This window comes from Pleurodeles waltl, chromosome 4_2 (genome assembly GCF_031143425.1).
Source record: "Pleurodeles waltl isolate 20211129_DDA chromosome 4_2, aPleWal1.hap1.20221129, whole genome shotgun sequence".
NCBI classification, from domain to species: domain Eukaryota; kingdom Metazoa; phylum Chordata; class Amphibia; order Caudata; family Salamandridae; genus Pleurodeles; species Pleurodeles waltl.
This window is the reverse complement of record NC_090443.1, coordinates 894,235,450-894,247,817: the sequence shown is the minus strand read 5'-3', so window position 1 is coordinate 894,247,817 and position 12,368 is coordinate 894,235,450. Positions and strand designations below refer to the sequence as shown.

Here is a 12,368-nt window from a genome sequence, read left to right as displayed (position 1 = left end):
CCAACTTCCTTTGGAGGACAGGGACCAATAGGGATAGGAATGTGTCCCCCTCTCCAAAGGGAGTGGGCACAACGAGGAGGTAGCCACCCTCAGGGACAGTAGCCATTGGCTACTGCCCCCTGACCCTAACATGCCCCTAAATCCAGGATTTAAGGGCCTCCCTTAACCAAGCACACCAGATTCCTGGTGACCCACAAGAAGAAGGACTGCTAAGTTGAAAACCCTAGCAGAATAGAAGGAAGACAACAACTGCTTTGGCTCCAGCCCTACCGGCCCGTCTCCTGCGTCAAAGAACCTGCAAAAAGAAAAGTGACGCGTCCAGCGGGCCCAGCGACCTCGGACAACTCCGGAGGACTGCCCTGCACCCAAAAGGAGAAAGAACTCCTGAGTAGAGTGGCTCTGCCCCAAAGAAACTTTCCACCAAGGACTCCCACCTCACTCCAGATGCGCGAGTTCTGACCCCTGTGCACCAGACGCCCATGGCCCGTGTCCAGGCGGTCCACCCAGCAAGAATGGGTCCCCAGGCGTTTGGGAACAAGAGCCCACCCTGGGTTGACCCCTTCAAGCCCCCATGACGACACCTGCAGATAAAACCAGAGGACCCCCCGATTGTGAGCTCCGGACGAAGATATCTGCCGCCTAAAGGACACACTGCACCCACAGCCCCCAGGCCTCGGAGAACCTGACCCCCGGATCAGCATTGACCAGTAGGCGCCCTCTGCCCTGTCCAACCAGTGGTGTGCCTGAAATCCCTCCCCTGCCTGCAGCCTCTGAGTGACCCCCGGGGTCCCCGCAATAGATCTGCATTGAAAACCCCACTTCCTGTTGGCACCCTGCACCTGGCTGCCCCTGTGCCGCTGAGGGTGTGTGTTTGGTGCCTACTTGTGGCCCCTTCAGTGCTCTTCTAAACCCCCCCTAGTCTGCCCTCTGAGTCACGGATACTTACCTGCCGGCTGACCAGATTCAGAGTACCCCCCCCTGTATCCATAGGAGGCAAAGTTAATTTAGTTACTCTTTGACATCTGCACACGACTAGCCCTGTGTTGCTGGTGGTGGGTGTTTGGGGTTAACTTGAATCCCAACGATGGATTACCTAAAACCCAGAGATAGGAACTGTAAGTCGAACACTTATCTGTAAAACTGTTCAATCTTTTCTTCCCCCAGGAACTGTTGAAAATTGCACTGTGTCCACTTTTAAAAATAGCTTTTTGCCATTTTAAATAAACTGTATACATTGTTGATTCCATTCAAAGTCCTGATTATATCTATGTAAAGTACCTTTCATTTTATGTACTTACCTGCAAACTGAATCTTGTGGTTCCAGAAATAATCAAAAGATATTTTTCTAAATAAAAACCTACTGGTCTGGAGTTAAGTTATTGAGTGGGTGTTTCTTCTATTGCTTGTGTGTGTGTCCAACAAATGCTTAACACTACCCTCTGATAAGCCTAACTGCTCTACCACACTGCCACAAATAGAGCATTAGTATTATCTATTGTTGCCTCTGTCAAGCCTCTGGGGAATCCCTGGACTCTGTGCACACTATATCTCATTTTGATATAGTATATGCAGAGCCAGCTTCCTTCAGGGAGGATGGGCATCCAGGTGGGCCACACTGCACCCATCGTTTCACTATATGCCGACGATGCCATGGCATACCTCCGCCAGCTGGAAATACTCAGCACCTATCCTGATAAAAGTTCTGAATGAATTTGGTTAACTCTCCGGATTGTGCGTGAACAGGAGTTACAATCTCCATAGGACGGATAAAAACCATGACAGAGGTAGGGATTCCTTGGAAAACTGATAGCATTAAATACTTAGGCATTCATGTCACTTGTGACGTGAGACAAGCCTGTGAGATAAACACTGGACAGGTCATTTCGCAACCTTCGCCCATCAACAGATGGATCCTACAACTGTCTCTCATGGGCAGAAGTGCTAATAAAAATGGTTATCTTGCCCAGATGTTTGTATGCCCTCCTGGGCTCCACGTACAAACTTCTTCATCAGGTATTTAGGGACTTAGATAAACTTCTGGTATACCTACTGTGGGTCAATAATGTAAGATCCGGCGGGCTACGCTGTGGAGAGCATGGGATAAGGGAGGTATGGAGCTCATGGATCTTGAGCTATACTATCTGGCTTCTCAGATTCAACACACAGTCCACTGGCTAGACACTGACAGCTGGGAAAGGTCTCTGCCCGCTGGCACACGAGGGTCACCAACTGAACAGTTGTTGGTGCGGGCGAACCTGATACACTTCCCCACATATTCCGCATGCTATGTACACTTTGGGAACGGTTGTGCAATGGATATTACGGCAGGCATCATTTGCCCCCCAACTTGATCTATGGATCACACACCCTTTTGTGCAGATTTACCAAACAGTGTCCACCAAAAAATGGAGGGAGGGTGCTTAATGCTTTCTGACCGGTACCCAGGGGGACGTTTTATAACAGTCCAGGGAGTCATACAGTCGGAGTGGGTAGCGGATATTTTCTGCAGTAAGCGAAGATTGCAGCCACTGCAAGAGAACTGTGGCCAACGTTCCCAGAGGCTGCCCAAACCCTCACAGACAGTACAAACACTGATTGCTATGGCGGGAGGTAGCTAACTAATCACACACGTATATCGTGCCCTAAGGGCAAATAGGCGATAACCACCGCTCCAACTTGAAGATGTCTGGCAGCGAGCCAGTGAGGTGCCTATTACTACTAAGGAGTGAAGTAAAATAAACACATCAGTACGAAAAATCACAATTAACACTAGGTTTAAGCTGGTTCAGAATAATTATGTCCTCATGACCTATCTTTTGCCGAAAAAGCTACACAATATTTACCCAAACAGTTCTTCTGACTGTGCTTGCCGAGGACAGTCGGATGCTGACTTCTTTCATATGACATAGAACTGCTCAGTGATTAAAATATGTTGGACAGAAATACATAAAAACAATCACAGGGTGGGAGACTGCATTCACACTTAAGCAAAGTTTGTTGGCATTACTGCCTTATAAGGCCAAAAAGAAAACTAAGCAATAAATTTGATCAATTAGGCCTTATAGTGGCACCGCGATACACTCCCCACAACACCCCCCTGAGATAAATACTTGGAAAAGGGATGTACTGGAATGGGCGGGTGCAGAAGAAGCACATATGAAAAGATCAAATGGTTAAAAAGACCTCCTTTCATGGGGTGCAGTGACATGAGCTGGCCTGTTTGGGAAGGAGGGCTCTCCACAATCGGGTAGGGGCGATGAAAATGTGGGGTGTAATGAGCTGTTGGGAGGGTGCATGCACACGGCACAAACCAAATGATCACTGGCTGCGGGCAGGCTTCCGTCAATGTTTAGGTGCTGAATACTCGATTTTCAAAACCTATGCTAAACAGAATAGATTTAATTACTCTGTTTATAATCTGTAATGCACCATATTCCATAAGTCTGACAAGGGGTGAGGAGCGGGGGCAGTTTACTGTTTCATGTCGTTTCACGATGGTTAGAAGTACGTTATGAAAATGTTTGCCACAACTTCTATGGTATCACTTATTTGGCTTACAGAAATTGTCTATCCAATATCTATCTTTAATAATTGCTCCTTACGAAGCTGCTGCACGTGTCCGGGCAGCATTGTATAATCTGGTATGCCATTTCTTTTGATACTGTATAATTATGGTTATTCAACTGCCAATAAAGAAATATTCAAAAAAGTGAACAAAGAAATACACTGAATAGACCAGTGGAGAGAAAGTGTGGATTCCAAGTAAGTAATTTATAAGGACTACAGTTTTGCAAAACAGCTGGACATTCTAATGATGAAGAAAACCCCCTAGGATCCCGACAAGTCAAGCAATTTGGAAGTACAAAATGTGTTAAGGATACAGCACCTGGTTGGGTGAAAATGAAAAAAGATCCACCTTGGCTGTCTCTGCTCTAGAAGTTATTACACTAGACAAACTGGTCCTTATGGAATCCCATAAGCATTTAAAAAAAAAAAAAGTTGATGCCTTGAAAATAGGAGAATGAAGATGGTGAAACATAAAATGAAGGTACCAGCAATGACTATAACCAGGACTGTAAACACCACCAGCAGTACACTTTGTGAAGAAAGCATAAAATACCTGTGTGATGATTTTCATTCTAAGTAAGATTTTCAAGTGTGTTTGTAAATGCTTGCGCCTCTCCAAAAGCAGTGGCATTGGTTTCCATGATTTAAAGGGGCCATTCACTGAAAAGTAAAAAGTCTGTCCTCTTACCCAATCTAACATGATAAACTATCACCATCGACAAGGGTTCTGGAATATTCCTTTGTTTGATGAAGTCTTTATGGCTTGTAAAATTATTGTGACTTCATTTACTAGATTGCCCTTTAAGGGTAGGCAAACAGTAATCAAATAAATTTTAATGGACATGCACATTTAGTTTATCACTTCTGGAGATGTTATTCAAAGACAAAAGTGTACGTAGTACCTCGAAGGGAAATGATATACTTACTGAAGAGATGGTACTGTTTGGTATTTGTATACTGAAAGGGTCAGTTGCCACAGCAACAAATGGATCAGCTGTGGTTTCCTTGAAATAATTGTCATCTCCGAAAGGGTCTGAACCTTTAAACGGGTCACCTCCGAAAGGATCTTAGAAGATAAAACAAACAGATTTTTAAAAGGAAATGTAATTTTCTACCTTTTTAGTTTGGTGAAGGACAAGCGACTAACCTTCGGTAATGCCTTATCTGATAGAGACATTAACTAGTTGCAGATTCCTTACCTTAGAATTTCAGCAGCTTGTGTCTGGATCTGGAGATCTTTCTCGAGCAGTACTCCTGCGTGTCGCTAGGTGGCATCAATTGGCTCTGCGTACATCGTCGGCATCGTCCGCGCCGGATATGTAGTCACTGGGCCTATATAGGCACCAACCCGCGGGGCTGAAGTCAGTTTCTTTTCACAACTTTCCACACCAGAAATGCAGAGCCAGGAAGAACACTGACCACTGGTGCATCAAAACTAGGCTCTGAAAGGGAGTAGCTGTCTCTAAAAATTAGTCCTCAGAGCAGGTGGATGGGCGAGTCATTTAGGAATCTTCAACTAGATATTGTCTCTACCAGATAAGGAGTTACCAAAGGCAAGTAACTTGTCCCTCTGATAGAGACATCACCTGCTGATTCATTACCTTTCAATAGACCGGGCAGTATCACCTCTGGAGGTGGGTCTGCGAACTAAGATCATACTAGAAAGTCCTGGAGGACCAAACGGGCAAAGCACCCGTCCCTACAGACCTGACTGTCCAGGCAGTAGTGCTTGGTAAACGTATGCAGAGATGCCAATGTTGCAGCCTGACTGATGTCAAGGTCTAGAACTCTGCGTGCTACCACAGTGGTCGCAGCTTTAGCTCTGGTAAAATGAGCACAGAAACCCTCAGGGGGTTGCTTCTTAGCCATTGCGTAGCACATTTTATTGCATCTGGAGATAGTTTTCTTCTGCACCGCATGACCTTTCTCGCACCCACATAACCAACGAAGAGTTATAATCCACCCGGTACTCTGTGGTATGACCAAGGTAGAATGCCAACACTCTTTCTGGGTCCAGGTGGTGGAGTTTCTCCTCTTCCTTAGAAGGATGTGGGGTGCGTAAAAAGTAGGCAAGGTGACGGACTGGCCTACATGGAAGGGGAGCAACTACTTTCGACAGAAAGGAGGCCCCAGTGCAAAGCACCACTGTCAGGATAGATGGAATTGTAGGGTGGCTTAGATGACAATGCCTGCTGCTCACTCACCCTGCGGGCAGATGTAATAATCACAAGGAAGGCTCTTTTCAAAGTGAGAAGCCTGAGAGGACAATTGTAGAGAGGCTCTAAAGGAGCACACGTCACGAACATCGGAACCAAATTCAAATCCAATTGGGGCATAATGAAGGAGGAAACATACAAATAGGGCCTTTATGTTACCTATTTACAATGGGAGACTTACAGAAAGAAGGTTGATCAGGCAACCGCAAACCCTGCTGAGTCAGAGGATAAACAAGAGAACCTCAGAACAAAGGGAAAAGGTGGTCAACAGTTGTCTGTGCACCATGCCACAAATTTCTTCCAACAACAGGCGTGTGCAATTTTGATGTGGTGATGCCTGACTGCCAAGATTATATTACAGACTTCAGCCGGAAGGTAAAAAGCTGTCAACTGCCACAGCTCAAACTCCACACAAGAAGGTAGGGACTGGACATGTTCGGATGGAGAACCCTCCCCTGCTGCTGCAACAGAAGAACCTCCAGAAGGGATAGTTTGTTCGGAGGATCGATGGACATGCTCAGTATCTCAGGATACCAGCCTTTTCATGCCCAGTCCGGAGCCACAAGTATTACTTGGGCCCAGTCGTTCATGATTTTCTTGAGAACTCTGGGCAGAAGTGGTATGGGCGGAAAGGCGTACAGGAGGCCAGAGTTTCACTCGAGATCAAAAGCATCACCGATCAATTGCCGCCTTGGAAACTTGAAGGTGCAATACTGTTGATATTGTGCACCCTCTGCTGAGGTGAACAGATCTAACCAAGACTCTCCCCACTGCTGAAAGAGACCCTGAGCCACTCCGTGGATGGAGATCCCATTTGTGATCGACTAAGCACGGTCAGTTGAGTTCGTCCGCTCTGGCGTTCAGAGAGCCCACCAGACGTTGTACCACCAGGGAAATGCCTTGTTGCTCGTGCCATGTCCAGAGGTGTGAAGCCTATTGAAAAAGGGTCCACAACCCCACCCCACCCTGCTTGTTGCAGTACCATATGGTGGTGGTGGTATCCGTGAACACCTGCACTATCTTCCCTTTGAGAGAGGGAGAAATGCTTTTAATGCTAGTCTGATTGCCTGGAGGTCCAACAGGTTGATGTGGAGTCTAGACTCCGCCGGAGGCCAGATCCCTCTGATCTCCGCCTCTCCTAGGCAGCCGCCCATCCCAGGAGTGCTGTATCAGTCACTTCTGTCAGATCTAGGTGAGGAAGGGAGAGGGATCTGCCTCTGGCCTTATTGCAGTTCGTTAGCCATCACTGCAGATCTCGTGCCGTTCTCGCCGAGATCTGACCCATGTTGGAGAGATTCCCATAATGTTGTGCTGACTGGAACTTCAGGTCCCACTGCAGACCAGCATATGCCACCTGGCATGAGCTACCAGGAGGATTCATGAGGCCATGAGGCCCAGCAGCCTTTGAGTCATTCTCACCGAAATCCAGGATAGACTGAAACATCTGTATCAAAGCCTGAATACCCTGAACTCGATCCTCAGTAGGACAAGCCCAAAACTGCACTGTATCCATAACAGCTCCAATGAAAGGGAGCATTTGAGAGTGAGTCAGGTGTTTCTTTGGCATGTTGATAATGAACCCCAGTGAATGCAAGAGGTCCGCTGTAGTCTGGAGGTGGGAGACAACATCCTGGTGCGAGCCCGCCTTTTACAGCTAGTCGTCGAGATAGAAGGCTGAAACCCCTGATCTGTGCAGATGAGCTGCAAGTACCGCCATCATGTTGGTGAACACCAGAGGGGCACTGGTAAGGCCAAACAAAAGCACGGTGAACTTAAAATGCTTGTGACCCACTGTGAACCGCAAGTAATGCTTGTGGGCAGGCAAGTATGCATCCTGCAAGTCCAACGCTACCATCCAGTCTCCTTGGTCCAGGGCAGATAGAACTTGAGCCAGAGTGAGCAATCTGAACTTCTCCTGCTAGAGAAAGAGATTGAGGGATCGGAGGTCTAGGATAGGGCAGAGACCCTTGTCCTTTTTGGGTACCAGAAAGTAGCAGGAATAACCACAACCTGCTTCTGGGACAGGGACCCTCTCTATTGCTCCCTTGGCCAAGAGAGCTGTAACTTCCTCTCAGAGAAGTGCCAAGTGATCTCCCCATCTGATCGCAGGATGGTGGTGTGGATTGTGGGGGGTAGTCTCAAAGGGGAGGGAGTAGCCTCTTTGGACTATTTGCAAAACCCACCTGTCTGACATGATTGATTGTCAGCCGAGCAGACGATGGTGAACCCTGCCTCCGACTGGTCCTTGGTGGGGAAGAGTGAGACTAGGAAGGTTGGGGGGCAGAAGTTTTGGGTGGAGCACCTGCTAGACCACTGGCTCCCTGATCCACACGGACAGTTGATCCCACGCAGAGGATGGGCAGCATGCCCTCGGATGTGGCCTGCTGCGCCTTTCATAGCCACGAAAGGGGCAAAAAGCAGACTAGGGGGGACGAGGGGCTGCCGTAAGGCCCATGGACCTGGCTGTAGAATGAGAATCCTTGAAGCGCTCAAGCGCCGAGTCAGCTTTCTCTCCAAAGAGACAGGTGCCATCAAAGGCCATGTCCAGAAGATTGCTGGGACATCTCAGAGAAAGCCAGAACTCCTCTACCAGGCATGGCGCATCAGGGCCACTGTTGAAGCAACTGCTCTGTCCAGTGAGTCGGTCGTGACCAGTCCACACCGAATCGTGAACTCTGCTGCATCTCTCCCATCAGCAACTGCTTGGGTAAGTACAGCCCGCACCCCCTCCGGGATCTGTGGCAGCACTTGCTCAACCACATCCCACTGCGTGTGGAAATAGCCCAAGAGACATGCAGTGCTCATGGAAAGCTATGCCACAACTAGCAGAAGAAAACATCTCTTCCCAAGTGTGTCCAGCCTCTTGGATTCCCTTATCCAGAGATGCAGAAGGGAATGCGCCTGTGGAGGTTGAGGCTTGGATAAACAAGCTCTCAGGGATAGTGTGCTGCATAAGGAAACCTGGGTCACCCACTGCAGGGCGATGGCGGGCAACTGTCCTGTTGTACAACCGGTCCCAAGACCTTCCTCCCGGCCGAGACCTGGACTTATGTGGAGTCGAGCGCCAGGCCGCCATCAGCTTTAGGGACTGCTCCCTCAAAGCCTTCAGATTCATGGCCCGACACTCAGAGCACGACTTTGGGTCGTAGTTGTGCTACAGACACCAAAGGCACATGAGGTGTAGATTTGTCACAGACATCGCCCAATAGCAGGACCTGCAGGGCTTGAACCCTTAAGCGAAGACATCCCTCGACCACCAGTAGTCAAACTCTCAAAAAAGTCAAAAAAGACCAGTCAAAAAATGACTGAAGAGTAGGTTTTCTTTGGATCAGAGCTGGTTGGCGCAGAAAAAAAAAAAGAACTGGCGTCAGTGCACTGGGGTGGCACCAGTATAGGACCCGCAATGTCATATCCGGCGCAGAAGATGCTGATAGACGCAGTGCTGATTGATGCCACCTACCGGCATGCAGGAGTACTGCTTGAGAAAGATCTCCAGATACAGGCTGATGTCTGGGGAAATTCTAAGGTGAATAATTTACAAATAGATGTCTCTATCAGATTAATTTAACATAATGGAGGGAAGCTTAGAGAAGGCAAACTTTTTAGTGCATCACACGTTTAAGATGTTTCTAAAACAAAATGCTTTAGTATGGTTTACAATAAACAGGCATTTTTATCAATGAAAGATTTTGCATTAGATTTGGGCTACTATTTAAAAATGTCTATGGAAAACATAAATCACTGTACAAACTAGCTTCGTTGTTAATGTTTGTAGGAAGCTGGCTCTGCATATACTATATCAAAATGAGATATAGTGTGCACAGAGTCCAAGGGTTCCCCAGAGGCTTAGAGGCTAAAATAGATAACACCAATGCTCTCTTTTGTGGTAGTGTGGTCGAGCAGTTAGGCTTATCAGAGGGTAGAGCAAAGCATTTGTTGTACACATACAGACAACAGCACACACTAAATGTCTTAACTCCAGGCCAATGGTTTTATATAGCAAAAATATATTTTCTTAATTTATTTTTAGAACCACAAGATTCAAGTTGCTGTTAAGTATCTTAAAAGTTTCGTATTTCACACAGGTATCAACAGTACTTTGCTTGAAATAGGTAAATAATACAGTTTTTGAAATACTGGCAATAATCTGTTTAAAAAATGGACACTGTGCAATTTTCAGAAACAAGTCCGGGGGGGGTGGGGTGGGGGAGAAAAGTTAGATTGGTTTACAGGTAAGTACAACACTTACAGTTTCAATCTCCGGGTTTTAGGAAGTCCACCAGTTGGGGTTCAAGTTAACCCCAAACACCCACCACCAGCAACAATGGGCTGGCTGGGTGCAGAGGTCAAAGATGAGCAATTTTAACATGGGCTTCTATGGAGACAGGGGGTACTTAGAATCAGGTCTGCCTGCAGGTAAGTACCCACGACTCGAAGAGCACACCAGAGGGGAGTAGAAGAGCACTGTAGGGGCCACAAGTAGGCACCAAACACACACCCTCAGCAGCACAGGGGTGGCTGGGTGCAGGTGCAAACAGGACATTGGACTTCCAATGCTCGTCTATGAGGAGATCCTGGGGGGTCACTCAGAGGCTTCAGGCGAGGTCCAGGGGGGTGTCTCGGGCACACCACTGGCCAGACAGGAGGAGGGCCGCCTGCTGAACGTGGATGCACTGGGTGTCCGTTTCACCAAGGCCTAGGGGCTGCGGATGCAGTGTGTCTTTAGGCGTCGGGTATCTTCGCCTGGAGCTTCGGGGTCAAGGGAGTCCTCGAGATTCCCTCTGCAGGCGTAATCATGGAGGGGTTGAGAGGTCAACCCAGGGTGGATACTTGCTCGCAATCTTCTGGGGACCCTCTCTTGCTGGGTAAACCACCTGGACACGGGGACCTGGGCGTCGGCTGCACAAGGGTCAGGACTCACGCATCCGGAGTGAGGTGGGAGTCCTTGGTCACTGGTTTTTCTGAGACAGAGCCACTGTCCTCAGGAGTTCTTGGTCCTTTTGCGTGCAGGGCAGTCCTCAGGAGTTGGGCAGAGGTCACTGGTCCCCCTGGGCGCATCACTGGTCTTTTGCAGGTTCTTTGAAGCAGGACACAGGCCTGTAGGGCTAGGGCCAAAGCAGTTATGTTCCTTCTTCTCTGCTGGGGGTTTCTGCTAAGCAGTCCTCCTCCTTGTCAGGTTGGCAAGAATCTGGTGAGTTGGATTAAGGAAAGCCCTTAAATACAAGATTTGGGGGCATTTTAGGGGTCAGAGGGCCTTAGCCAATGGCTCATGTCCCTGAGGGTGGCTAAACCCTTCTTGTGTCCACTCCCTTTCGGGAGGGGAGCACATTCCTATCCCTACTGGTCCCTGTCCTCCAACCCAAGATGGAGGATTCTGCAGGGAGGGGGTCACTTCAGCTCTGGACATCTTAGGGGTGGTCCCAGCTGAAGTGGTCACTCCTCCTTGTTTTTCCTAAATTTCCCGCTGAAGTTGCCGACAAAAGTGGGGCTTTGTCTGGCGGCAGGCATCTCCACTAGCTGGAGTGCCCTGGGCCACTGTAACACGATGCCTGAGATTTAGAAGCTCACCGTCGGGTGTTACAGTTCATGTAGGGGGAAGGTGTGAAGCACCTCCACCCAGAGCAGGCTTTGTTTCTGGCCTTTGAGGGCACAAAGGCCCTCACCCCATGGGGTCAGAAACTTGTCTGCTAGTAGGAGGCTGGCACAGACGAGTCAGTCCTACACTAGAGGATTGGGTAAAATACAGGGGGCATCTCTAAGATGGCCTTGTGTGCATTTTTTAAAGTAAATCCCACACTGGCATCAGTGAGGATTTATTGAGCTGAGAAGTTGATGTCAAACTTCCCAGTATTCCGTGAAGCCATTATGGAACTGTGGAGTTTGTAATGACAAGCTCCCAGACCACATACCAAATATGGCCACACTGCACTTACAATGTCTAAGAATCGACTTAGACACTGTAGGGGCATATTGCTCATGCAGCTATGCCTTCCCCTGTGGTATAGTGCACCCTGCCTTAGGGCTGTAAGGCCTGCTAGAGGGGTGACTTACCTATACCACAGACAGTGTTTTGTGGGCATGGCACCCTGAGGGGGATGCCATGTCGACTTTGCCTTTTTCTCCCCACCAACACTCACAATCTGCAATGGCAGTGTGCATGTGTTTGGTGAGGGGCCCCTTAGGGTGGCACAACATATGCTGCAGCCCTAAGGGACCTTTCCTGGCCACAGGGCCCTTGGTACCACAGGTACCTTTTACCTGGGACTTATCTGTGAGCCAGAGGTGTCCCAGTTGTGGAAACAATGGTAGATGTTAGAGGAAGAGCTCTGGGGTTGGGGCCTGGTTAGCAAGATCCCAGCACACTCATACAAGTCAGCATCAATATCAGGCAAAAAGTGTGTGCTTTTTTTTTGGGAGGGGAGGAGGGGGGGTGGTTTAAACTGCAACAAGTGCCAGTTTCCTACAGTGTTTTTTTTGCTAAACTTCATGCTTCCTGAAAGCAGAATAAATATCAGACCGACCCCTTCCTGTTTCCAGGGTTTATTTTGGGGGATTACGGTGCTGTTTAAAAAAAAATATATATAT

The 12,368-nt window shown here is 48.2% G+C and overlaps 1 protein-coding gene across 1 annotated transcript in view; it reads right to left on the bottom strand.

Moving 5' to 3' along the window:
* EPS15 (epidermal growth factor receptor pathway substrate 15) overlaps positions 1-12,368 on the bottom strand; it is a 792,619-nt gene that overhangs the window by 136,400 nt on the left and 643,851 nt on the right. The window contains exon 20 of the mRNA XM_069232684.1: positions 4,494-4,633. Within this exon, the coding sequence (XP_069088785.1) occupies positions 4,494-4,633 (140 nt within the window). The remainder of the gene's footprint in view (positions 1-4,493; positions 4,634-12,368) is intronic.